This window comes from Danio rerio, chromosome 19, assembly GCF_049306965.1.
Source record: "Danio rerio strain Tuebingen ecotype United States chromosome 19, GRCz12tu, whole genome shotgun sequence".
Taxonomy (NCBI): Eukaryota; Metazoa; Chordata; class Actinopteri; order Cypriniformes; family Danionidae; genus Danio; species Danio rerio.
Window position 1 is genome coordinate 10,729,487 of NC_133194.1, and position 27,830 is coordinate 10,757,316.

General features: G+C 35.9%; 1 protein-coding gene across 17 annotated transcripts in view; it reads right to left on the reverse strand.

Moving 5' to 3' along the window:
- Positions 1-27,830, reverse strand: part of clcn1a (chloride channel, voltage-sensitive 1a) — a 51,898-nt gene extending 24,068 nt beyond the window's left edge. For 4 of the 17 annotated variants that reach the window (XR_012394747.1, XR_012394746.1, XM_073931210.1 and 1 more), the window contains exons 1-9: positions 27,765-27,830; positions 13,251-13,524; positions 13,035-13,166; positions 7,367-7,495; positions 4,191-4,324; positions 3,971-4,048; positions 3,638-3,716; positions 964-1,089; positions 794-878 (exon numbers count right to left, since the gene is read on the reverse strand). Coding sequence is in view for 10 of the 17 variants with exons in the window: in XM_073931210.1 (XP_073787311.1) it covers positions 794-878; positions 964-1,089; positions 3,638-3,716; positions 3,971-4,048; positions 4,191-4,324; positions 7,367-7,495; positions 13,035-13,166; positions 13,251-13,524; positions 27,765-27,815 (1,088 nt within the window). In the remaining 7 variants the exon portion in view is untranslated. Of the gene's footprint in view, positions 1-760; positions 879-963; positions 1,090-3,637; positions 3,717-3,970; positions 4,049-4,190; positions 4,325-7,366; positions 7,496-13,034; positions 13,167-13,250; positions 13,525-19,983; positions 20,048-27,764 lie in introns of those variants that run through there. The other 13 variants (XR_012394748.1, XM_073931211.1, XM_021468144.3 and 10 more) reach the window with 6 other exon arrangements.

Genomic DNA, 27,830 nt, shown 5'->3' on the forward strand with positions numbered 1-27,830 from the left:
ATATGCCAGTGTGTATGTGGGTGCATGCATGCATCAGGTTTATGTATATATGCAAGTTTCATATATTGCTTTGAATATTCAATAGTATAGATGTAAATGCGAGTAATTCATAGGTGTTGCTATTGACCAATCGGCAGGAAAAGGGGTGTCTCCATCTCGTGCATACCCTTAAGTTTAAATCTCTCTCTTTTTTTTTTTTTGGTTAAAGGAATACACAAATAAATGCTTTATCTCATTTTTGTTTTGTACTTGTTTTTATTCTTTGTTTTCAGTTAAAAACAGGATAACAGATGAGCTTTTGTTAGTTTTTGTGTGCCTACAGCAGGGGTGCTCAACCCTATTCCTGGAGATCTACCTTCCTGTAGATTTCAGTTGCTACCCATATCAAACACACCTGCCTGTAATTATCAAGTGCTGTTTTAGGTCCTAATTAATTGGTTCAGGTGTGTTTGATCAGGGTGAGAGCTGTGTTTTGCAGGAAGGTAGATCTCCAGGAACAGGATTGAGCTGCCCTGACCTACAGAATAAACAGAAAAACAAAATATTGACTTGTTTTGTTTTCCAGAATAAAAGGAATAATCAAATGAATGGATAGTACGCGGACCTACCCTGATTAGCACCAATATCTGCTCACTTTAATCACTGACAGTAATAATGCATAATTTTAAAGTGCTGTGTGTTCAGGTCTACGAGTGTGTCAAGTGTTACAGCATGGCACACAAACAAACACACACACACAGCTTCAGGATTGTGCCCTCACCACGAACGGCATGCTCTCGCCCAGCGCTCTCACCCAATAATGGCGAACGCCGGGAGCTCCTGCAGGTCGAAAGGAAAGTCCATGCGGAAGTTGGTGCGGAAGAGAGCAGTGATGGTGACTGTAACAATAGAAAGGAGACATCTGAGCATCTCAGTGCTGCCGAAAACATTTGCTTCCTTCTGGGATATTGTTTAGTATCTCACCCGCATCCTTATTGAACACTGACAGCACTCTGAAAATAAAAGCGCTGAACGTGGCAGCAAAGTAGCCTCTCCAGTAGTTTCTCACAGCAAAGTAGGTTGATGTAACTTCGATGCTGAACAAAACACCTGGATAAAGATCATAAACATTTACAGTACAGCAGGTATTTTCAAACTTTCTAACACTATGGTCTATCCCACACTATCATGGACACCAAATTCAAAGACTTAAGGAATTTTTAAATCACTAATAATTTTAAATCATACACCTTAATTCACACACCCAGCATATACTGTAGAAACATAGAAGTTTGTCCTGTGCTTTATATTTCACTTACACTTAATATTTACTTTAAAATGTCATAGTAATAATAATATATGAATGTGTCATTTTCAAAAATGTTGATCGTTGTGTTCAAAGAACTTATTAAGAAGAACAGAATTAGTTGAATTATATACAGGCAATGTTCAAATGTGGTTTCTGAAATATTGATAAAATGCATTATTTGTCATAGCTTTTGTACACTCACCGGCCACTTTATTAGGTGCAAATTACCAGTACCGGGTTGGACCGCCCTTTTGCCTTCAGAACTGTTTTAATCCTTCATGGCATAGACTCAACAAGGTACTGGAAATGGTCCATATTGACATGATGCCATCATAGTTGCTGCAGATTTGTCTGCTGCACATCCATGATGTAAATCTCCCTTTTCACCACATCCCAAAGATGCTCTATTGGATTGAGACTTGGTGACTGTGGAGGCCATTTGAGTACAGTGAACTCATTGTCATGTTTAAGAAACCAGTTTGAAATGATTCATGCTTTATGACATGGCACGCTATCCTGCAGGAAGTCGCCGTCAGAAGATGGGTACACTGTGGTCATAAAGAGATGGACATGGTCAGCAACAATACTCAGGTAGGCTGTGGCATTGACATGATGCTCAATTGGTACTAATTGGACACCACTCCCATCCGACTGAATGAATATATATGATAAAAGGCAGGATAGATGGATGCTTTCATGTTGTTGCTGCCAAATTCTGATCCTACCACCCGAATGTTGCAGCAGAAATCGAGACTCATCAAACCAGGCAACGTTTTTTCCAATCTTCTATTGTCCCATTTTGGTGAGCCTGTAGCCAATTTGTAGCCTCAGTTTCCTGTTCTTAGTTGACAGGTGTGACACTCGGTGAGGTCTTCTGCTGCTGTAGCACATTTGCCTCAAGGTTGGACGTGTTGTGCGGTCATTGATGCTCTTGATGCTCTTCTGCATACCTCAGTTGTAACAAGTGGTTATTTGAGTTTGTTGTCTTTCTATCAGCTTGAACCAGTCTGGCCATTCTCCTCTGACCTCTGGCATCAACAAGGCATTTGCACCCACAGAACTGCCGCTCACTAAAATATTTTCTCTTTTTCGGATCATTCTCTGTAAACACTAAAAATGGTTGTGCGTGAAAATCCAAGTAGATCAGCAGTTTCTAAAATACTCAGATCAGCCCGTCTGGCACCAACAACCAAAGGCACTTAAATCACCTTTCTTCTCCATTCTGATGCTCAGTTTGAACTGCAGCAGATCATCTTGACCATGTCTACATGGCTAAATGCAATGAGTTGCTGCCATGTGATTGGCTGATTAGAACTTTGCGTTAACAAGCAGTTGAACAGGTGTACCTAATAAAGTGGCTGGTGAGTGTTTAATATTTAAATGTAAGATTTATAAAGAATTTCTTTTTTTTTTTTTTTCGTTCAGTTTTAAAGAAGCACAGTACAATTGTTACAATAACACTACCAATTTGAAATTCAAGCACTTTCAAGGACCTATGTTGGTTTTTAAACACTTTCAAGAGTTCACACTTAGATATTGCTTGACAGCTGTAAGCAGGTTTGGCATGCTGTCCCGGGAGAGAACCCTGAGCTCGGAGATAGTTGAGCCCAGGGCTCCCGCCAGGTCCATAGAGCATGTGAGGGGAGTACGAGATCAGGTGGTTCTCGAGAGCTCCCCTTTTTGTAAAGGAGAAAAGGAGGAGAAAGGGGTGGATGGGGGGGGTTTCTTCGGAAAACGAAGATAAGGGAGTAATGTCTAGCTAGGCTACTTATAGTGGGTTAGGATAGATCTGATTGGCTAACTAATGAGTGTAGATAGGTGGCGAGCTGCTGTCAATTATATCACGTGCTCCTCTCGAAATTAGTTTAAAAACTTCACTTAAAGAAACCTGGGAACCCCGTGACGGAGGACAACTAATGTTTTGGTAAATTATTAACAAAAATGACACACTACCATACAGAATTTTTGGGTTATATTTAGCCACAGACAAAATCGATGGACATTGTTTTAGCCATTTCTGTGCAGATTTTTGTCTGTCCCACTATGACCACAGTGTACCCCACAATGTGATGGCTACTTCCATCAGGGCCGCTTGTGATGTAACAACGCTCAAATCATTTCGTCATGCATGTTCAATTCATAAATCTCTATATGAACTGTATGATACTCTGATATCAGAATGGACCAATATCCCTTGAAGAATGTTTCCAGCACCTTGCTAAATGAATGTGAGCGAGTTAATAAACCAGTTAGTCCCAGTACAAGCAAGATATACCTAATAAAGTGGCCAGTGACTGAATTTCACCTTCCAAAATAAGCTGAAACGGCAAAAAAAAAAAAGCACTTTACCTCCTAAAGGGGTTCCAAAGCAGCATCCGACCCCCACTGCACAGCCCACAGTGAGGATGTCTGTATAACCATATGGGCTCTACTGACACAGATATAGACAAAGAAAAAAATAGAAACAAAAGAAGCGGACACAGCTGAGGGTACAGGTATAGAAAGATGGAAAATAATACACGGTAATATAAATGCCCAGGATGATTTATCAGCACTGTCCTCAAAGATAATGCGTAACAGAAAGCACCCTGTCTCATCCCTGGATGATATACGAGCATTACTCCATTTTATGAATGGCGATGCCAAATGTGCGGTGCAGAATCTCCATGCACTTCTGCTTACCTGATAGACTCCAGAGAAGAACGACATAAACTTGCTGAGCACAGCAGCACAGATGCTGGCTATGTGAACAAATGGACCCTAATGCATAAAAATAGCAGGATTTAAAGGTTAGACGGAGCAGAGTTGACCCAATTGGCCACCAAATTTGAATTTTGTATAATATGAAATGGTAAACCATAGTGTATGTTACGCGAGACTGACAAGATCGAATACGTCTCACCTCTTTGCCAACCGGCATACCACTGCCCAGGCCAGCAGTGAGTCCCACCACCTTCGCAACAAATGCTTTGAGTGTCAAATACTCCTTCAGCACAACACCTCTGAGTATGGTTTTCATCTCCGGAATACCAGAGCCTGGGGGGGAAATATCAGTCAGAAGGAAAAAAGTAAATAACAAAACAATCAATGCGCTCGGGGGAATAAAAAATAAGGAATGAATCATGAAAAATCAATGGCAAATGTCTGTCAACAGAGTTAAAAATGATAATGGATTTATGTCACTTTTTTGATGACTCCAAGCTAGACATTAATTAAATTGAACTTATTTTGTACAGAACTTTTTCAAAAGTAAACTTTTATCCTGCTTGTTTCCTGCAGTTTGGTTTTGAATAGGTTCATGTGTATATTACAAGTTGCCTATGTATATATCTATTGCAAGGGTGCTCAGCCCTGCTCCTAAACATCTATCTTCTTGAGGTGCATTTCCCAAACAAAGACGTAACTCGCAGCTGAACTATCAAGTCAAGTCAAGTCAAGTTTTATTAGTCACATACATAGTTATACAAAGTAATGATCATAGTACGATGCATCGGTTGGCAAAAGAGCGATGTAGTGACGAGTGTTTCCCAAAACCCATAGTTTCTCTGTCGCAGATGCATTGTTTGAACCACGTTAGTTATAGCGCAAAATGCCCATAATGATGCTCTAAACAGGGTGGAGTAACAACTTCTTTAGAGAAGAACCCCATCATTTCTATGTGCAAATTAAATTTTGAATTTATATTTTATAAATTCACTTACAAAAGCTAACCGTACGTTCACACCGAAAGCGGCGAGAGCGTCCAAGGTCGCTCTGGCCGCCCTGGCGACAACGCTCTCTGCCTTCAGCTCCTGCGGCGAGAGCGTCAAAACTCGCTACATTGATCTAGTATTTAAAGGAGCCGTTGCAGCATATCAGTTGCATTCCTGCATAAAACATGTTTCTAGCGTGAAAATGTTGCGCACTTCTTATCAAATTCATACAACAATGGAAGATCAAGTTGCGTGTGGTGTGGCTTTGCTCTATTTATCCAAAATGTGTCCATATGTCTGAAATATCCTGTCACATCGCGTGAGATTCCCGCTTTTTTAAGATAAATTTATATAACATTAATGCACATCAGTAACTCGCCAGTAACTTATTTAATGTATGTTCCTGTAGGAAAAAATTGTAAATAATTGGAAATCCGGCGACCGCAATAATCAAACCCTTGGGAACAACTGTGGTCGGAACCAAAGTTCACTGGTCTGTGTTCTCTGAACTGCTATCAATCGATGGGCGTCTTCATTGTGATTGCTGGTCGCCGAACCGCGTCATAGCTCATTACCATAAAGTTGACTTCATTTCAACTCTCCTCGACGCTCACGCCGGCGAAGACGCGCCGCGCTGCTCCTTGCCGCCTATCGCCACCGGCTCTCATTGAAAATGAATGACTTCCGGCTACTTTGACGCTCTCGCCGCTTTCGGTGTGAACGTACGGTAACACGTATTCCAATCTCATATATAAATCAATAAATTAATAAATAATTATTGAGGTGATTTATTAAGAAATGAAACTTAATATTTATTATTTATTTGGAAAAAAAACTTCTATAATAATAATATTAATGATTATTATTATTATTATTATTATGTAGGATATTGTTTATTTATTTTATTTTTTGAAAAGTATACTTTTACAATTTGACACATGCAAACCACTGCAGAATGTTCTAACTAACAGGCCCATGTCAAATACAGTACAGATACTTAATAAATAACCTACTATAAATTTAAACGATTAACGTATGCTATGTTTTTTGTTTTCACAAGCTTTGGATTCGTAACGTAAATTCTGCTTTTAAATATTAGGTCACCTATAGCTTTCGTCATGAGCCACGGCTGTGTTCAAAATGGCATCCATGTTTTCAAAGTGCATTGTGAAGGGAGCGCAATTGTAAAAACATGAAGGTTGCTAAAACTAAACTTTAAAAATACTTTCAAAGTACATCACACCTAAGAGGGATGACTTTAATGCTTAAAAAATAATTCCAAGTTTAAAGGTTAGAATGTTCTAAAGGAATAGGGCATAAGGGGGATAATTAGGACTAGAACACAGCCAGGAACTATGTTCTCAGTTTGCAATGCAGTTTCCGAACGTTCGTTGGAACGATGTTTTTGGGAACTGCCAAATCAACAAACTATGTTTGTAACGATACAACTCGCACCTTAGTTGCCTAACGATGGTTTTCAGAAATGCACCCCTGCTACATTCGGCTCCAACCCTGATCAAACACACATGAACAACCTTTTTCGTTTGTTCTAATACAATACTGCTTCGCCTTTTTTTTTTTTTTTTTTTACGATATCTATTTATATGTCATTAGAAACCATCAAGTTTGTGATAATTCACTTAATAAATAAAACTTTTTTTTTATTTTATTTTGTCACAACTGAATTCCCCCTTCTGATGGGATCAGGATAATCTTGTTTTTTTTTTTGGATCATTTAGATCCCAATCTGAGTTTAAAGATTTAAAAAACCCAAAAGGCAAGTTTGATCCAAATCAAATGTAAAATTGGATTACATGGTCTGATCTCAATTCAAAATCCCTTTGTTACTTTTGAAAAACCCATTTCCAAGATTTGATGTACATCAACTTCAAATAAAGTGAGAAAATGTCCCTTAACTACAGTGTAAAAAACGCTGGGTTCCACACAAATCCTTCATGTTGTCCCAACACAAATCAATTAAGTTACCTTAATTGTTTTTACAAATTGAAGTGGATTCATCTTAAAACAATTGAGTTGTAAGAATGGTGTTGTTTTAACTTATTTAAAATAAGTAGTTTGAACAAAACAGCACTGAAAATACACTTTTGAGTGAACTAGTTGATTTTTGTTTTTGCTTAAGTTTGGTTAATGTTTACTGTAATTCTATTAACATTTTAAAACAAAGTATAGTTATAGTAAAAATTGTAAATCAGTGGTCATAAGCACTGTATAATCAGCAGGTGGCGATATTAAGTAGTAAACAGTTTGCAGCAGTTACAGTTGTTGAAGCTGCAAATAATTTATATACGTAGATATTAGCAAATTTAAGAAAAACAGCTAATTAAATATGTCAAATCAAAGCAGAGGGAAAGGTCAGACTACACACCAATTGCCTGAGGAGCGACCAGGTGGCAGAAAAGGGAGGCAAAAAGGATGAGCACCATGGGATAGGAGACCCAGACCAGGTACTGCAGTGGGATGTTTCCCCTCAACTCACCATAAAACCACTTATAGGCTAAGGGATACAGGGAAGGAAAGAATTGATGAAACACATGAAGGAGAGGAAAGAGGAAGATGTAAACAAAAATAAATGAAAGAAAACCCAGTGGAGCAAAAATTGTGGCAAACACTGAAAGCTGCAAAATAATGTGTAGAAATTAAGTTGGCAAAATAGAACAGGGGTTTTCAAAAGCAATGACCATTAAAGCATGATTTTGTGACATTGTTATAATGTAAATAATATTTTAAATAATAAAAAAACAGTTTTCTAAAAAGTAATACAGTCCTCAGCATAATTGTGTACACCCCATTTTGAAAATGAATATTTTTATCCATTTCTCAGTGAATATAGGCAACATATTTAGTGCATTAAAACAAAACAGATTTACAAAACAGATACATTTATTACAATTATATTTTAGTCACCAAACATATTTAGAAATTGAAAGATAATACAATTAAATTCAAGCAAAATATTGCAAAAATAAAATACAACCTACAAAATTTCAACAAAATTTTTATTTTTTTTGCTTCTCTTCATTTTTCCTCATTTTTAAATTTGTTTTTAATATTTTTCGTTAACATATACATTTGGCTATACTAGTTTTTAGACTGTCATCCTAAGGTATTTTGTTAGATAAGCTCCAGATTTGGCTTCAGTACTGACTAATCTAATGTATATGCACAAATATAATATTGTATAGCTTCCCATTAAAAATATGAATTTAAAAGAGAGATTTGTGAGGGGTGTACTTATATATGCTGAACACTGTATGTAAAGTATTACTGTGTTTGATAGGTGTATTAAATATGCAGTATTTTATTTATATTACAGAATATTATTGTAATATTTTACACAGCTATAATAAAATCAGTTTATTTTGTAAGGCATAAATTACAAAAGAAAAAAAAACATTGAATTAAAAATGCAGAAGGAAAGCAATACAAAAACAGTACCAAAAAATGCTTAAAACCTATGGGGTAGTCATCAGAACCGAGGACAGGTGTATCAAAGATCAAAACACTCATGGAGACTAATAAATAGGCCCGTCACGATATCTATTTTTTGTTGTACGATATATATTCCACCAAAATATATTTGGATAAACGATATTATGCCACTCATTAAACAACGCCAGAATGAGAATATCATAGCATCATAATTCATATATACTCTTCCAAAGAAAACATGACATTTTAATCTTAGTAACAATTAATTCTAGTCATTTTAACAAATAAAAAATTAGGCATTGGAATCAGAATGTGAAAACGCACATCCTAAATAAATAATAATAAATGTTTAGAGGCTGCGATATATGCTACCAGATTTATTTACAGTTGTCAGACACTCACATGAAAATACACCATAATAATTTATAGTAAATACTACAGAGTTTTTTTTCATACTGATACTGACACCTCCGATAGAGAAGGAAAGGTTGCACAATCAGCTAAAATGTCGCTGGAATTGTTTTTTATGTATGGGCGATGTTTATTGCATTGTCAAAAATGATTGAGGACCTGTCCATGTGTTGTGCAATAAGTCAATATATTGATTATTGTGAAAGGCTTACTAAGAAATGAGCTTCAATTGTGTCGTGATGAGACACAATTGTGTCACTATCAAGCTAAATCCCATCCATTTTGTTCCAATTCAGATCAGTCAGCACTGTTACGGTTTAATTTTCCAGCATGGTGCTGATAACGGGATGATAACGGATCTCTGGAACGTAATACAAATGCATTGGTTGTTGCCACAGTAATGTAAATGTAAACAGCTGTATGGGCGATTATTAGATATTTCTGTTTGGGGACATTTTATTTCTGATATCTACTTAATTGAATAACAATAAATAAATAAATAAATAAATAAATAAATAAATAGTACACTTCTGTTTAGGCAGTTATGGAGGAACTGGCTAGGCAAAAAAGTGATAACATCATACACACACATGCACTCTATAAGGCCAGCACGTTTGTCTAACCATGCCTATAATTACATAATAAAAACAATTGTAATCATGCAATGACGCCTTCATACCAGGCTCATCTAGAAGAGGAACTGTGCTCAACTGTTAGAACCTTCGTCACAATAGTGGAAAAGTGGTTTAGGTCAAACCAATGGAATAAACTCAAGACAGAACTTACATGATATTTGCCTCCCTCTTTTGAAAGGTGCATCATTGTACTTCAGGAGGCCAATGAAGGGTTGGCAGAGAGCAGGCAACCAAAAGAGAAGATGATTGGGGCAGAGATGACAAGAGCAGATGAAAAGTGCAGTCCATGGCAGAGTCAATGGAGAAACCATGGTGGCCCACAACCCCAAGAAAGACTGGTAGACTGGGGTAGAGTGATGGAGATAAGATGATGAAGGTGGAACCCACGCTAAATACAATAGGGTGAACCAGGGTGACACCACAGGTCAGCAGTCAAGTGAAGACACCTTTACTTCTATAATGCTTTACAGCGATAAAAAAAAGAAAATGGCAAACATACGAATTCTTATTAACATGATAAATGTTCAGCAGGTAGTTCCACAAAAATTAGGTTTCTCACTTTGAGAGAGATCAACAGTAGGGCAGATTTACCAACCTTAATAGATCAAATCAAAGCTGACAGTGGCAAGGAACTCAAACTCCATCATTGGTAGAAATTGAGAAAAAATAGCCTTAGGTGAAACCAGGCTCAGTTGGGGACCACTTCTTCTCTGGCCTAGAGAATGAAGAGGCAGGTTCAACCAGTTGTAGGTGACTGGCTTATGAGTGGACTTGAGGAGCATCTTTCTTGTTTAGGACCTGGAATATTGGAACTTAAGTCAAAGGACCAAGAGGGACACATCCAGAGTAGTGAAATACTAGTATGAAGGCAAGTCAACAACTGACTAAAGTGGAGCAAGAGGATTGAGGTAGCCCAGTGAAACCATGCAGCTGATGGGTCGGAGCGCCAAGGTGAAGTTAAGGGCTCTGTGGCTGAAGTTGGGGACAGGAGGTTTAAATGGTAGGTTGGAGCAGGGACCTGAAAGACAAGAGGTGGATGGGCACAGTAGGCTGAAGCAAAAAATATAAAATAATAAAAAATAAATAAAAATAATAAGTCAAGGTTGTGCAAGCAACCAACAAAGATCAGTAATGGAGGTGGGAGAGGGAGCATAAGACTTTAAGCTTGGTGGAATAAGTAGAGATGCAAGATATTCTTGGGCTGGGCAGAACAAGTTGAGATGCGGGAGACTCAGTGCTGAGGAGTACCAATGGGAAGTCATGGAAGATCAAGGAGAACATTTTATTTGAAATCCTCAAATAACTGTGTTAATTTCAGCAGCAGCTCTCCCTTAACGGTGTAAGTGCAGGCATGGCTTCCCTTCATGCCCTCAAACTCTCCAAGCAAACACACTATGATGGTTGATGTTGGCTTTTTGTGAAACAGGTTAGACACTTCACTGGGCTTGGGTTCAAGGATAATAATTGGCACAGTATTAACTGCAGGGTGTGGTAGGTGACCAGCTGGCCTTTGTTTCTGGAGTAGAGCTGAGCTCCAGCCCTAACCAAGTCCTGGCCTGTTGTATTTAAGTCCTAATCTGAACCAGCCTGACAACATCTGCAATTTTTTTAGCCCGGACCTGACCCGTGACCAACATCAATATCTCTTTAAGCTATCTGTAGGTGGGTTTTCAATACAAATTTGTGCAAAATCTTTATTGACTTTGTTATGCAACTAAAATAATAAATAAATGTTACATAATACAAAACTAGCAGTGACAGATATTAGTTTACAACTGTCCCAGTCAACGCCCTACTATTATTCACTGAAGTAGATCAATGCATGTTACAAATGGGTAGTTCACCCAAAACTGATAATTCTGTCAACATTAACCTACCCTGTACTTATTTTAAACCTTTAAGGGATTCCTTCTGTTGAATGCAAAAAAAGATATTTTGAAGAAAGCTAAAAATTTGTAATCTTTGACTTTCACAGTATTGGTTTTTCCTACTATAGAAGTCAACAGCATACCTGTTAATCCTCCCGTTTTTCCCAGGATTCCCTGTATTTTAAAATTCTATCCTGCTATCATCCCGATGGGTGGCAACAAACATTAAAGAGCCGATCTTCCCTACAATATATGCAATTCAAACCGCCAAACCATCAGGGGCCACCCCTTGCTCTTAAATGTGAGTCTGTTCTTTGCTTTCGCTTTATTTAGGCATTAAAACACTTTGAAGTAGATATAAAACGGTGTGATTCCCCTTCCTTTTCATTTCAGGTGCCGTCGCCCATCCTATGCATTTCTCAAAACCGTCATATAGCAGTGTGTGACTGTCAGCTGACGTGCTTCATAGTGATAAATAGACGCTGTTTCCCAAACGGATTCTGTACATGCGATTTGAAGCAGAGCGAAAGTCTGAGTTTTGGGTGCGTGTTTGAACAGACTTATACACATAATTAATAATAATAACAACATCTAAACATGTTGGTCATTGAGGGGTTTTTTTCCAATTAATTTTGTCCTAAATCAGCATAAAAGTCAGGAAAGCAATCAAATGCTTTCATTATAATGTTAGATGTATGCATTTTTAAAGTGACACCTCTGTTATTTAATGTAATCAAACAAAAAATCTAAATAAATGAGAGATTCATTCGTTGCTCTTTAATCAGAATGTGTAAATTATACAGTAAGGAAAAGATTAATGAGATTTGATAACTTGATTCTATTTCTTTATAACATTTATTAAATTTAAGAGCTGAACTGTTTGCTAATTTATTTACTGCTAATGTATACTATTTATTTTTTTCTTTTGTAAATAATAATAAAACAAACATATTACTGACCGTTTAACTATTTATTTGCAATGAAACAGCTCCAGGTGAACGTATTCATTCATTCCAGGATTTGCCCTTCATATTTGATATCTGCCACATTAGCAGCTTAAATGTTGCATAATGCAATAATTCAATGTCCAATGTACACAGTATAGATTCTATATACAGGCAAGCACTTTTACATCTTATTATACTTCATAATTTAGATTCTAATTGATAAAAATAAGAACAGGCGGTTGTAAAATATTTCTCCGCATATTGTACTGTGTATGAGATAAATACAATGGTAGTTTGTGTAATACATGCTTTGGTAAATCAAATTTATGTATTCATTTATTTAATTAATAAATAATGGGTATTTCAGTATCTTGAGGGATATTTAGTGTATTCTGACCAAAAGTATCCCCTGATTAGCTATTTCAGAGGTTACTGTAGGTCAAACTATATGAAATCTGCATCTAATTTGACTTTACGTTTAGCCTATGGAGAAACTTGTAGACCCAATGACTATCGGTGTTGTAGATCTGCCGGATTCAGACTGTTGAACGATTTTTTTTGCTGTTTGTTTGTTTGAGCCCTAAACATACTACAGTTTTGGTTATGCACAGTACATGTTTAAGAACTTTGAAAACCCCTGAAATATTACACCAAAATGAGAACAAAAATAAACTGGACCTACAATACACATAACATATAAGAAAAAGCCAGTAGTAGCTGTGGAATTCTGGGTGAAGTAGTACCTTGCAGACTCTTGGCACTAGCATAATCCATGCTCCAGCTAACTAACGCCATGGTAATACCCAACAACACCAGAAAGATCCAGTCTTCTCCCAATTTCGAGACAAGGAACTTCTGTACTCGAGCCACACAGTCTGGGAAAACATTACAATCCCAATCAGACTCTAAACCTCTCAAACATTATTGGCATCTGCTTTTCAAGGCTCATTATTATTGACCTCTGCATTTGGAGTAAGAGCGGCGTTTCTTGAAGGACGACGTGTGGCCCTGCTCCTCCTCTGGTCTATCATGAATGCTCCCTATCTCCAGATCCAGATGGGGCCGGCTATGATGGCGACTTCGGCTTCGGCTGTGACTGCGCCCCTGGTGAGCATGATGGTAGTGTCCGTGGTGGTGGTGATGTCCATGTTTTTTCCGCTGTCTCTCCATCAGAAGGCGAGTAGCCTCTCTCCGCTGAGACCCACCAGGGTGCTCTCTGTACTCTCCATATAGCTGAGAACAGAGGAAAACATCCAAAAAATATCGGTAAATAAGCTGACACTTTTTGGTGAAAGACATTTACAGCGTCATTACCCCTGAATCAACAAAAAAACTATAGCAGGATTTAATAATAATAAAAAAATAAATAGACACACAGGCAGATAGACAGACAGATAAATGCATTAGACAGACAGACAGACAGACAGACGGACGGACTAACGGACAGATGGACGGACAGACAGATAAGTAGATTGGATGGATGGATGGATGGACAGATGGATGGAAAAACTGATAAATACACTGGATGGATGGATGGATGGATGGATAAATGAATAGATGGATGGACAGACAGAAATAAATACAATGGATAGATGGATGGACAGTTGGATAGACAAAGACAGACATACAGACAGAAATACATTGGATGGATGGATGGATGGATGGATGGATGGATGGATGAACAGACAAATAAATACATTGGATAGATGGATGGATGGACAGATGGAAGACAGACAAATACATTGGATGGATGGAAGGATGGATGGATAGTTGGGTAGACAGAAAGACAGACATACAGACAGAAATACATTGGATGATGGATGGATAGACGGACGAACGGACAGACAGATAGAAAGACGAATAAATACATTGGATGATGGATGGATAGATGGACGAACAGACAGACAGATAGAAAGACAAATAAATACATTGGATGGATAGATGGATAGATGGATGGATGGATGGATGGATGGATGGATGGATGGATGGATGGATGGATGGATGGATGGATGGATGGATGGACGGGCAGACAAATTTATTGGATGGATAAATGGATAGGTGGATGGATGGACAGACAGACAGATAGAAAGACAAATAAATACATTGAATGGATGGATGGAAGGATGGATAAATGGATGACAGATAAATACATTGGATGGATGGATGTATGGATGGATAGATAGACGGACGGGCAGACAAATACATTGGATGGATGGATGGAGGGATGGATGGTTGGGTAGACAGAAAGACAGACATCGAGACAGAAATACATTGGATGGATGGATGGATGGATGGATGGACAGACAGAAAGACAAATAAATACATTGGATGGATGGATGGATGGATGGATGGATGGATGGATGAATGGATGGACAGACGGAAGACAGATAAATACATTGGATGGATGGATGGATGGGTGGACAGACAGACAAATATATTGGATGGATGAATGCATGGATGGATGGATGGATGGATGAATGGACGGACAGACAAACAAATACTTTGGATTGATGGATAGACGGATGGATGGACAGACAGACAGACAGACAGACATTGGATGGATGGATGGATGGATGGATGGATGGATGGATGGATGGACAGACAAACAGATAAATACATTGGACAGACAGACAGACAGACAGACAGACAGACAGACAAATAGATAGATAGATAGATAGATACAACCTCAATAAATGCAGTTTATTATTATTTGTTTTACATTATTTTATTTTAAAATCTAAATTTTAGATTTCATTAATATTTAAGAAGCTATTACTTAAGAGAAGGTATTATTCACTGTTAAAATACTAGTTTATTAACATGCAATTTTTAATATTGATTCTAATATTCTTCACCAGTTTTGTCATACAGTTGTCATAGAAACTTTTTCTTCTTCAAAAAAAAAGGAAAGCAAAGTCGCTGCCCTCATTTTCAAAAACAACGTGACGCATCGAGAGGTGACAGAGGAGAGTGAATCCAAAAATAGAGGAAAATCTTCTCAACATGCTTTGAGTAAGTCCACTGGCGGAAGAGCAGTAGTCTACATTTAGATTTATAGCCATCTGGATAAGTCCCAGACATCTGGAAAATACATTCCCAGTGTCTTCCTTCGCAGCACTTTCTCTAATGCCCACACATACACACACTGACCTGAAACAAAACCATTTTCTCACTTAAGTCTACAGAATTACACAACTGACCAATTTATTCTGCAAATCACTTTAATTGTTCTATAAGAAATCTATTGAACAATCTAAGAAAATTTAAATCTAAGAAATATCAATTCATAGGGAGAGAATGGGACTGATACATATTGCACTTACAAGCTTTTAAAGGAGACCTGTTATACTCCTTTAAAAGATGTCAAATAAGTCTCTATTACACTTACTCAGGGGTTAGCACTCTCGCCTCACAGCAATTAGGTTGCTGGTTTAATTCCTGGCTGGGCCAGTTGTGGTTTTTGTGTGGAGTTTGCATGTTCTCCCCGTGTTAGTGTGGGTTTCCTCCATGTGCTCTGGTTTCCCCAGTCCAAAGACATACGCTAAAGGTGAATTGGGTAAGAAAAAATGTCCACAGTGTATATGTGTGAATGTAAGAGTTTATAGGTGTTTCCCAGTAATGGGCTACAGCTTGAAGGGCATCCGCTGTGTAAAACATATGCTGGATAAGTTGTTGGTTCATTCCGCTGTGGCGACCCCTGATATATGCTAGCCACGCCCATTTGCTAAAACATACGTCATCTGACAATTTAACTAAAAACAAAAAGGAAGTGCATTTTCAGATTTTAATAAAAGAGCAGAAAGGCAAACATTTTTTTTTCTTAATGACATGCACAGATGAATTGTTCACTACAGAACTAGCAATGTAAGCTAACAAAATCATATGGTTAGTTTTGATTTGCTGGGGACTTGAATGTTGGTCTCTCTCTACTGCTTTAATATGGAAGGTGGATTTTTCCCTCCTTTGGAAGTATGAACGAAATATGGGCTACAGAATTAAAACAACATGAGTGAGTGAACAATAGTTTCTGAATGAAGTAAATAATCAATATCTTCTGATACATTCATCTATTTTTGAATAGAAAAACAATGCTGAAAACAATGACAAACAATGGGAAAACGATGCTGGTGGATGTTGAAGTGCTTAAATCTTTAACAATAGCTTAATCAAACTTTACAAAAAAAAAAACATGGGAAATCAGGGTGTCCGCGGGGTCTTAAAAAGTATTAAAATTTAAATAAATGTGGACAAATTCAAGGCCCTTAAATGTATTAAATGCTATTTCGCAAGGCATTACATTATATAATTTTTGATTATACAATGTATGGCTGTATGCTAAAGTTTCCCTGAATTAAATCTGTGAATATCAAGATGCTGTTTAGTTTATGAAATCAATGAAATCCAACAAAATTTGACATCACGCTGCTATGTTTACTGCAGTAACCAAGGTAACACTTATTTCTGCATTTCTATAGGCATCAACCTGCTGAATTAGCTAGATTTAATAGATTTTAATCCAGCAAATGAATAATGTTTTAGTTTTGGATTAGTTTCTTACATTAATATTTAGTAAATGTACTGCAAGGTAAAATCTCACCAGTGTTTCCGGTTAAAACCTAAAGTGGTAACAGTTTACAATAACAGCACATGAATAAAGATGTATTATTATGTAAACTAAACATTAGGTTATTATGAATTGATGATGAGTTAAGGTATGCACTAATCATGAATTAACTTTAACTACAACATGATTCACATGAATTCATGTGTGAATGACGGCTACCTTAATTACTTGTTAGTATATGACTGATTGTTAATTAATGTATTAATTACCACATTAGTTTATGCTTAATTTAACCATGATGAACTCATGATATGTTAATGTATAATTATGTTGTGACTTTACTTGGAGGGTCACATCATCATTAACCCATTCTTAACTACTCACGAACTCCTTATGCACGTCCAATTAGTGAGTTTACACTGAATAACAACAGAGAAGTGTTCTGTCAACATCAACATGAACTGGAGTTCATGAGTAGTTAAGGATGAGTTAATAGTGATGCGCCCCTCCAAGTAAAGTCATGACATAACTATAGATTAACAGCTCATGAGTTCATGTTGGTTACATTTAGCTTAAAATTAAATGTTAATTAATACATTATTTAAGTTTATTAAGTAATTAAGTTATTAAGTAAGTTTATAAAGTAATTATTAAGTAATTAATATATTAATTAGCAACATGTACTAACAAGTAATTAAGATAGTCGTTATTTACACATGAACTCATGTGACTCATGTTGTAGTTAAAGTTAATTCATGATTAGTGCATATCTTAACTTATCAATAATTCATAATAAAGTAATGTTTAGTTTGCATATTAAATTATTATTTATGTATACTGTTATTGTAAAGTGTTACCCCTAAAGTAGTTTTAAGGTCTTAAAATGTATGTAAGGAGTCTTCAAAAAGGTCTTAAAAGGTATTGAATTTCATTCTCTGATTCCTGTATATACTCTGGATAAATAGGTGTTTCTTTTTTTGAGTTGCACAGCAGCTCAATGTAATTGGCTGTTGTATGATGAGTAAGCTAGTGCTGATGCCAATGCCCTGTGTAAATCTAGCATGAGTTGCATCAGGGTAAGATCTCACCAGTCATATTTGAGGAACCCACATATAAGTATGTTTTTTTTGGGCATGTGAATGAGCATGTAAGACACATAATGTCCTTCCAGGTTCGTTGTATTAAAAATTCAGGCATCCACACAAATTATTTACATCCCAAATAACCCATTCAATCACTGAAGAGCTATGGAGGTTTTTCTTTGACAGAGGTCTCCATAGGAAATGCTGTCTGAATAGTGCTTTAGACAATATTCATTCATTTATTTTCCCATTTATCACTCAGGGGTTGCTGCAGAACCACCAACCGCATATGTTTTACACAGCAGATCCCTTCTCTAGCTGCAACCCAGTGCTGGGAAACACCCATTCACACCTGTCTCATATTCACAAACATACACTATGTCCAATTTTATTCAAATCATTTATACCGCATAACCTTGAACTGAAGGGGAAACTGGAGCTCCCGGATGGAAACCTATGCCAGCATGGAAAGAACATGCAAATTCTAGCCAGGACTCGAAACAGCAACCTTCTTGCCCCAGCTGGGCCATTTGTCATTTCTGTGTGGAGTTTGCATGTTCTCCCAGTGTTAGCATGGGTTTCCTCCGGGTGATCCGGTTTCCCCATTATCCAAACCTAGCAGGCGCACAACATCATAAGATGTTAATATTAGGTTCGATTTAGGTCATGATGTCAGGTGACCAAAATTCAATGTCTAGCCAGTCTCTAAGGATAATGGTACCAATAACGACATTAAATTACGTTGATATTTGATTGATTTTAGGTTTTGTTGGAAAAGTGACCAAAATCCAACGTCATTGACATTGATATTTAGTTGATTTTAGGTTGGACGTTGAGTTCTGACATCAACCTGATTTTCATTTTCGAATAAAAACCAACATCCCCAGAACGTTGGGGTACTTTGAAGTACAACGTCAATAAGACGTCATGTTGACGTCCTGCGCCTGCAGGGAAGACATGCACTATAGGTGACTTGGATAAACTAAAATTAGCCGGAGTATGTATGGATGTTTCTCAGTAATGGGTTGCAGCTGAAAGGGCATCCACTGTGTAAAACAAATGCTGGATAAGTCAGCGGTTCATTCCGCTGTGGTGACCACTAATGAATAAAGGGACTAATCCACAGGAAAATGAATGAACATTACAATCGTTTTACTTTATTTTCTATATTAAGCTTAAATGTTTACATGTTACATATGAAAATGATCAATTTGATATATTCCACTTGCAACCAAAACATCTAATGAGTGATTTTTTAGGAATAAATTTAGACATCAACATGCCACCTGCTATCCAATGTACATTTACATCTTGCTGCTTGCTTTATTACTCTTCAGAGGGTATTAAATGTGTCTCTATACGTGTTACTATTTGCGGTTTTATTGAACTGAAGCGCTCACTTTCACCTCTGGAATGAGCCCATGTAGATGATAGGTTTATCATGTATCTCTTCCTCACAACCCATCTCTCTCTCGTTCTCATTCCACGTGTCTATCCAGTTACTTTCGCCGTCCTCACAGTACATGTAATCCTCTGCTTTCTCCATATTTCACCCCCTCCTCCCTCCACATCTCCTTTAAAATCTGCTTCCCATACCGTAAAATATAGTTTTTTTGGGGGATAAAATATTTTTGAATACGTGTTAAATGCATTTTGAAATAAAAAAATATATTATTAAAATTGTAGCCTTCATAGACCAACATATATTTAAAAAATCAGGGTCAAGAAAATCTATTTCCAACCTTTGAACTAAATGTTGACAGAGATCTCAAGTATGTTTTTTTACTTATTTAATTGTTTTTTAGAAAATTATTATTTAACAATTACGTGAAAATTGTTTTAGAAATTAAAAATTATTTATTCCAAATAATTAGAAATATAATTAGGAAATATTTAAAATTTGAGTTTAAAAATTTAGTCATTTAAAATACTTAAAAAATTGTCAAAAAATTTTAAACAAAAATATTTATTAAAATATATATATTTAAGGTATATATTTTAAAAAATAAATGAATGATACATTAGAAAAAATACATATATTTTTACCGTATGGGTACAGGCTTCTACACCCCTCTGCAGAGCCCCGTCCGCCATAGACTGGAACAACCCCCTTTCTACCCCGGGCCTGTAATACTAGCCGCCAAGCTAATAATAGCTTCGGTGTGACCCGCCGTTCACAGCCACACTTCCCCACACACCTCTGTGTGGATCTTTCTGTCTTCCAGTTTGTTCATCTGTCCCTCAAGGACTCCCAAGGAAAGCTGGAAAACTATAATCAGACCTTACAAACTACCTTGCCGTGCTAATTAGCACTGAACAGCTAACAACAACAAATACAGCACAGAGGCTACATTACCACTCACACATGCATGTTTGCAGATCACTTTCAAAGATTTGAGCATTTTAATGCAAACAATGTTTCAAGAAAGGAGTCATTTGTGCGAGAAAGCGCTTATTTGAAGAGGTTTTTGGTGATGTGCTTTAGGTCGTGCTGATGTTTGTATGTGAAGGCTATTGTCATGGTGTCATCACGTGATGTTATGTAAAGTCGTATGTAATTCTGGTGAAGGTCTTCTAAAATAGATGTTCTTCCCATGCTGGGATGACCACACTTGTCAACATATCCCAATATGCCTTGCCATACTGCTGAGGCTCTTATGTATCTTTGTCATTTTATAATTAGTATAGCAGGCCAATAAAACAATAATTAAATATATATTGTAATGTGTTATTTTGTACCAAAATTAAACTATTGATAGAATGATATGTATGTTTTTGCTAATTAAAAAGCTACAATAAAATCAAATACAAATAAGCATTAGATTAGATTACCAATTCAGAAAATAACCTTAGTTCAAGAAACTTAATGGTAAGGTTAAGTTTTAAAATGATTGAAACGGTAAGTGATACAAAAATCTAAACAAAATAACACATTAAAGCAAAAAAATATCAAAAATACTGAAATTTAAAAATCAAATGAACTGAAAATATAACAATAAATGCTAATAAAATCCAAGTGCAAAGCACTCAGGTTGTTAAAACTAAAAATCGAATATTTATTAGATTAGATCTTACAAACATGTAAATTTCAAAATAAAAAGACTATAGATTAGGGGTGTAACAGATCACGGTTGATCAATGATTTGTAAGGATCACAACCCATGGTTCGAAACAAGTGGCTTGCGGATTAATACATTTTTTTTAGTATACTAAATTTGTAACAAATCGCAGAGACATCGCCTCTCACATGTATGAAAGCATTTAGGCTTTTCAGTAAAATGTAATGATGACGGAAGAAGTTGTGGTAGGTTATTCAGGATGTGGTGGGTGTCTAAGGTTATTAAAGGTGTTTTCTGTCACTACTTGTTTAGCCTGCATTAATGCATTGAGTGTAAGCTGCATGATTAATCGTTAAAAGTTCGGGATCTCAACAACCACACAACATAAATTATAAATAACAGGGATTTGCAAACGTTTAATAATCCTTCGAATCGCTGCATTAAAATCTGTGTTCGAAAAAGGCAAAAATTAAGAATGAGATTCAGTCTTTAGTTTAAAGTCAAAAAACACAAAATAACCATCATATGCATTTAACTTGACACTCAAATGAAATTTGTAGGCAGCAATTACATCATTTAACCAATAGGTGGCGACAACCAGCTATCAAAACAACACCACTGAATAATTCTTTGTTCAGAATCAGAATCAGTTTTATTGCCAAGTGTGCTTCACACTTACAGGAAATTTGTTTTGGCTACAGAAGCTTCCAGTGTACATAAAGTGACAAGTGACAACACAAAATAAATAAGAAAAAAAAAGATGATAAACATTAAGCAGAGATGCAGTTAGTCAAGAAATCTGGATGTTGAATTGTATGTATCTAGCAATGAAACCTTAAATTTTATTTTTAAAGTGAATAACTGAATCATTTATTGAAAATGAGACTAGAAATAAATATAGGTTGTACATATTGTACATTTAGACATTAAAATTAGCGTTATCAGCAACAGTAGTAGTAGCAGTGAATATTTCACAGTACTGAATATTTTACAATTTAGCTGATTATTTATTTATTTTCATTTTTAATTAAATTACAGGTTATGTTTGTTAAAACCAAAAGTGTCTTGCAGTACTATTTTTGTAATAAATGGAAAGCAAATTACATTTGTCTTCTCCCCTTCTTAGCTGATCCGAAAAATGGTCTGATCCGTGAATAAAAAAACCATAATGTGAGCCGAACATAAGATTTGTGACCCGTTACACCACTGCTATAGATATAGACTATATACAGTATACAAATAAGAAATATTGCCTAGTGAACTGAATAAATATGTTTAAGTTAAAGCACAAACAATACTAAAACTGAAATGGAAAGCTATTAGAGCTAAATAGAACTATAAAACAAATAAAATCAAGCCTAATACTATGAACAACATTGCACTATAATCTTTTAAAAATGTAAATTAAAAAATATTTACATTCGTGTCTATAATAAAGCTGCAATAAAATTAAAAAACACACTTGCACTTGATTGCATAAAGCTGAACAACCAAGTCTAAAAAAATCAGAAGATAAATGACTTCAACTTGTTTTTTGTTGCTGCAAAACACGTTCAGCGTCTAGCAGGTGACCCACAACCCAAAATCTGCTTATTTATAGCACATTCACACGTTGCCTCTCGCTTACTCGATGCTGCATACTGCTCAATAAATCACACTGACGTCACTCACAAAACATGACCTCAACTGATTACATAAGAAAGCCACACTACATTGCTCACATTAAGCTCTAACCAAGATGTATCACCACCATTTCAAACCATCAAACATTTAACTTCCATCAAAACAACAAGGGGACACACATGTTCTTCCATATCTGCTTGAGATTAAAGGGATAGTTCACCTAAAGATAAAAAAAAAAAAAAAAAAAAAAAATCACTCATTATTTACGCTCCCTCTAGTAGTTACAATCCTTTAGAAGCCATTGACGTCACAGTAGAAAACAAAAATGAGTTTCCAAAACAACAAGGTTTGGAACAAATGGACAATGAGAAAATAATGACAGAATTTTCACTTTTCTAAGAAGCGTTTCTTTAAAGTCACTTATAACTTATAATTGGGTTTCCACTATACTATTCAAAGGTTTGATGTCAGAATAATTTTTTCTTTTGCACTTACATTTGATCGATTGATTGATTGATTTGTTATTTGTTAAATACTGTATGAAATACATAGTTACATGTAATATTTTCAACAACGTTTATTTCTGTGCAACATTTATTACCAGCAATAAAATTACCTGCAGGCTAGTGTTGTCACTGTAACAATCAAGTGGAAGATCATAAGGAAATAACAGTGGCTACTTTTACATGGACATAAGTAATTGAGCAATGCGACTAAAATTGGCAAACTCCATGTCTTAATTCCATTTTTGTTTAGTTCGATCAGGACCCTAATCGGATTAAATTATTCAAAACTCGATGTTTACATGGTAGACTCTTAATCAGAGTATTGTCTTAATCACATTAAAATCAGATTATTGGTGTCCATGTAAACATACTCATTGTCTTCCATTGCTCCGAGTGCATTTCAAATAGCTGCATCACGACACACACAATCACTGCTCCCTTCAAACTCCCCAGACCAAAGGCTCCATTATTCAATAAAATGCATAGTATAAGGATGCACACTTTGATCAAAAGAAATAATAGTAAGACTTTAATATGACTGTTATATTACTATTTTGCTATACAATTTATATTACTTAACTATAGTTATTATTTTAAGAATTCTAAAACAGAGCACAACAGTTTTCAGGATTAATAATAACGTTTCTTGAGCAGCAAAGGATTCGTAATTGATCAAGTGACACTACATATAACAGGAATAATCTATATTTTTTAATATGCGGTGTTTAAATAGAAAAGGGTTATTTTAAAATGTAATAATTGCACTATTTTGTCTTGTATTTTTGATTAAGTATATGCTGTACTTTGAATTTGTTTTTGCTTTTTAAAAACATTATTGATTATACCATCCTTAACGTGTGAATGGTAAAGTATTTTGTGATTTGAATGACAAAGCATGTTTAGGTGAAAGAGTCACTCACTCACTTTCCTTAAGATTTATAAGGGGTCACCACAGTGGACTGAACCGCCAATTACTCTAGTATATGTTTTTATGCAACAGATGCCAACATATCCCATGCTTTCACACGTAAACACAGTGAGTACACTAACTCAAGAAACCCCCAGTGTTGAGAAACACCTATTCTGTCTCTTATTTACACACACACACACACACACACGCACACACGCACACACGCACATACGCACATACGCACACACGCACACGCGCGCACACGCACACACGCACGCGCACACACACACACACACACACACACACACACACACACACACACACACACACACACACACACACTCATAAACTATGGTATATTTTTGTTTATTCAATTCACCTACAGTACACTGCCTGACAAAAGTCTTGTCGTCTATCTTAGTTGTAACTACTAGTCAAATAATAACTTGACTAGTAGTTGATCATTTGGATTTAATTGGCAGAAGGTAGATTTTTCCGATGAGTTATCTGTTGAACTGCATCTGAATCATAACAAATACCACAGAAGACCTATTGGAACCTGCATAGATCTAACATTCTCACAGAAATCAGTCAAGTTTGGTGAAGGAATAATCATGGTTTGGGGTTACGTTCAGTATGGGAGAGTGCCAGAGATCTGCAGAGTGGATGGCAACATCAACAGCCTAAGGTATCAATACATTTGTGCTGCCCATTACATTACAAACCACAGGAGAGGGCAAATTCTTCAGCAGGATAGCGCTCCTCATACCTCAGCCTCCACATCAAAGTCCCTGAAAGCAGAGAAGGTCAATGTGCTCCAGGATTGGCCAGCCTAGTCACCAGATATGAATATTATTGAGCATGTCTGGGGTAAGATGAAGGAGCAGGCATTAAAGATGAATTCAAAAGAGTTTTGATGAACTCTGGGAGTCCTGCAAGAATGCTTTCTTTGCCAATCCAGATGATTTTGCAAATAAGTTATTCGTGTCATTGCAGAGATGCAGTCGTCGAAGCTCATGGGAGTCATACACAATATTAATTCTTTTTCCACTGCACCATGACTTTATATTTGATACTGTACATTATTTCTGTTGAGTGACAAAACTATTGTCTAAGCAAAGTTAGAGCTTATGGTCCTAATTAAATAATTAAAATTAAAAAGACGTGATCATATTTTATTTTGGTAGTAAGCGTAATCTAAAGGCCTTTGCCTTTCATATAAGCCACTTCTGACAACCAAATGATCAACTAGAAGTCAAGTTTTTATTTGTACTTGGATTTATTATATTATAGTTATATTAAACTTGGATAAGACTTTTGTCAGGTAATGCATACCGCTGTCTATGAACTGTGTGGGAAAGCAAAGCGTTCAAATAGCCTTTAGAATTGAAATATTGTGAAATGAAACATCTCTTCCACTGAAAAAAAAAATCCCCACACAACAATTCAGATGTTGGAAGCAAACATTTTTAAGTTAAAGTAATATTATTGCTTGGGAAGACTCTGCAAAAATACACTTTAACACAAGAACAAAAATGTAAGCAATATTTAATTAATTTAATTTTACAACCTTTTATAAACAATTTTAGCCAAACAAAGCAAAAAAAAAAAAAAAGAAAAAAAATTGAATTATAATTCTGTTTAACACAAAAGAAGATATTTTGACTAAAGCTGAAAACCGTTAAACATTGACTTCTACAGTAGCAAAAACAAATAATTTGGATGTCAATGGGTACCTGGTTGCATCTTTTTATTTGTGCTCAACAGAATAAAATGTAAGAAAAAGTATATATATATCTGTGGAACTTAATAAAAAAAACAGTTGAAGCTGCTTTCATTTTTATTCCCTCTAGATCAGTGGTAACCAAACTTGTTCCTGGAGGGTTGGTGTCCCACAGATTTTAGCTCCAACCCTAATCAAACACACCTGAACAAGGTAATCAAGGTCTTACGAGGTATACTTGAAACATCCAGACAGGTGTGTTGAGGCAAGATGGAGCTAAACCCTGCAGGGACACCGGCCCTCCAGGACCAGGATTGGTGACCCCTGCTCTAGATCATAAAATAAATATCTTATGGGTTTTTTTTATTATTATTTATTTTGTTGCTAGAAAAAGTTACAGTTGAAACATTAAAGCAGACACTTTACACTCCCTATAGAACAAGGTAAAAGGCACAACACCTGTCATTGGAATAGTGCCTTTTTAAGGTGCACCTTTGTACCTTTAAGTACTAATATGATCTCTTTAGATACAAACAAGCATCTTTCAAAATAGTACCACCTCAGTTCATACAATGGCTTTATATTTAATTTATATTTATAGTATAAACTAGCACTTTTTGTCTTAAAGAGATTTAAAGAGAGTTTACCCAAATCTAAAACCTGCTCAGTTGTTCACTCGCCATTCAGAAGTTTCAAAACTGGTTGACTTTCATTCGTTGAGCACAAGCCAGGTACCCACTGATCTCCATTTCTTTATCCTATGGACGTCAATGGTTACCAATTTTCAGCTTTCTTCAAAATATCTTCTGTTGTGTTTAACAGAATAAAGAAACTCAATCTCTTAAGAGCCAGTAAATACACACTAAAAAAATAACTCAAGAGGTCTGTTAGCACTGCATAGTTTAATACATTGTTGTAACGTAAAAATTCTAAATTGCTGATTAGATTAAAACTTTTAAGTTGCCAGAATAATTTTAGTTAGTGTTCAAAACAGGAAAATACTGATATATACATCAACTTAAAAATGTGGCTAATTTAAAGGTAAATACCTAAATAAATCTGTCAGTTACTTTAAAACAACATTTAACTTGTAGCAATCCAAAGAAATTGGGTTGATAACTCAATTTTTCCACACTAATGGAGTTGTTTTGTATTTTTAAGTCCACACACTGATGTTTTTTGTTATTTTTCGCAAATGTTTTTGTTTTGCAAAACAATGAAAAACTGTGGTTTAAAATAATAAAAAAATTAAACGTTGTTGTTAAATGTATTTCTTGCAATTAACTAAATGAGCAATAAATTTGAAAACAAACAAAAAACCTATTTGAGGTTCTAAACTTGCATGTAATTAAGTACATCAAACTCGATTTATTTGAAATTTGAATTTAAAAACAAAACAAATTTTTGGGTACTCGACTTTTTGCTATGTAAAAATGGCTCTGATTGAAGAGGGAAAGGTCATTTGGCTAACATAATAAAGTTTGTTGTCTGAACTTCGTTTTGTTGGATGTTGTCGTAACTTGATTTTTTTGATGCAAACGATTGCATCATTTTTTATTTTTTGGTCCAAACAATATTTTTTAGAGTTTAAGTAAACGTTCATTTTTGAGCAAACTATTTCTTTAAAAAAATATTCAACTACAAACTAATTTAAGTATAAAAAGTCAGTTTTAAGAGCCTAAACACATAAATGAGAGCTGTAGTAAACATGAGAGAAACTCAATCTCCATTAAAACTCAGCTTGACAGTATAACAAACCACATTGCAAAATGCAACCAACGGCATGCTCTAAAAGAGCTAGTTTGCACTGGTTGTGAATAAAACATCAGGTTAGAATCTGTACTCGTACTAATACACACGTCATGCAGAGGTTGCGCCACGGCTCAGAGACCCCACACCATTTTCACACGACAGAAGAACAGAAATCCACCAGGAGTCTAAAGAGCAAACTAAACAGAAGACCAGAAAAGGCTGAGGAAGAAAAAAAAGAAAGCAAAGTGACTGACCACGGTCTGCTGGTATCTCAGAGCCTTCCTTTGCGACTCATCTGCGGCCATTGACACACTGTCACT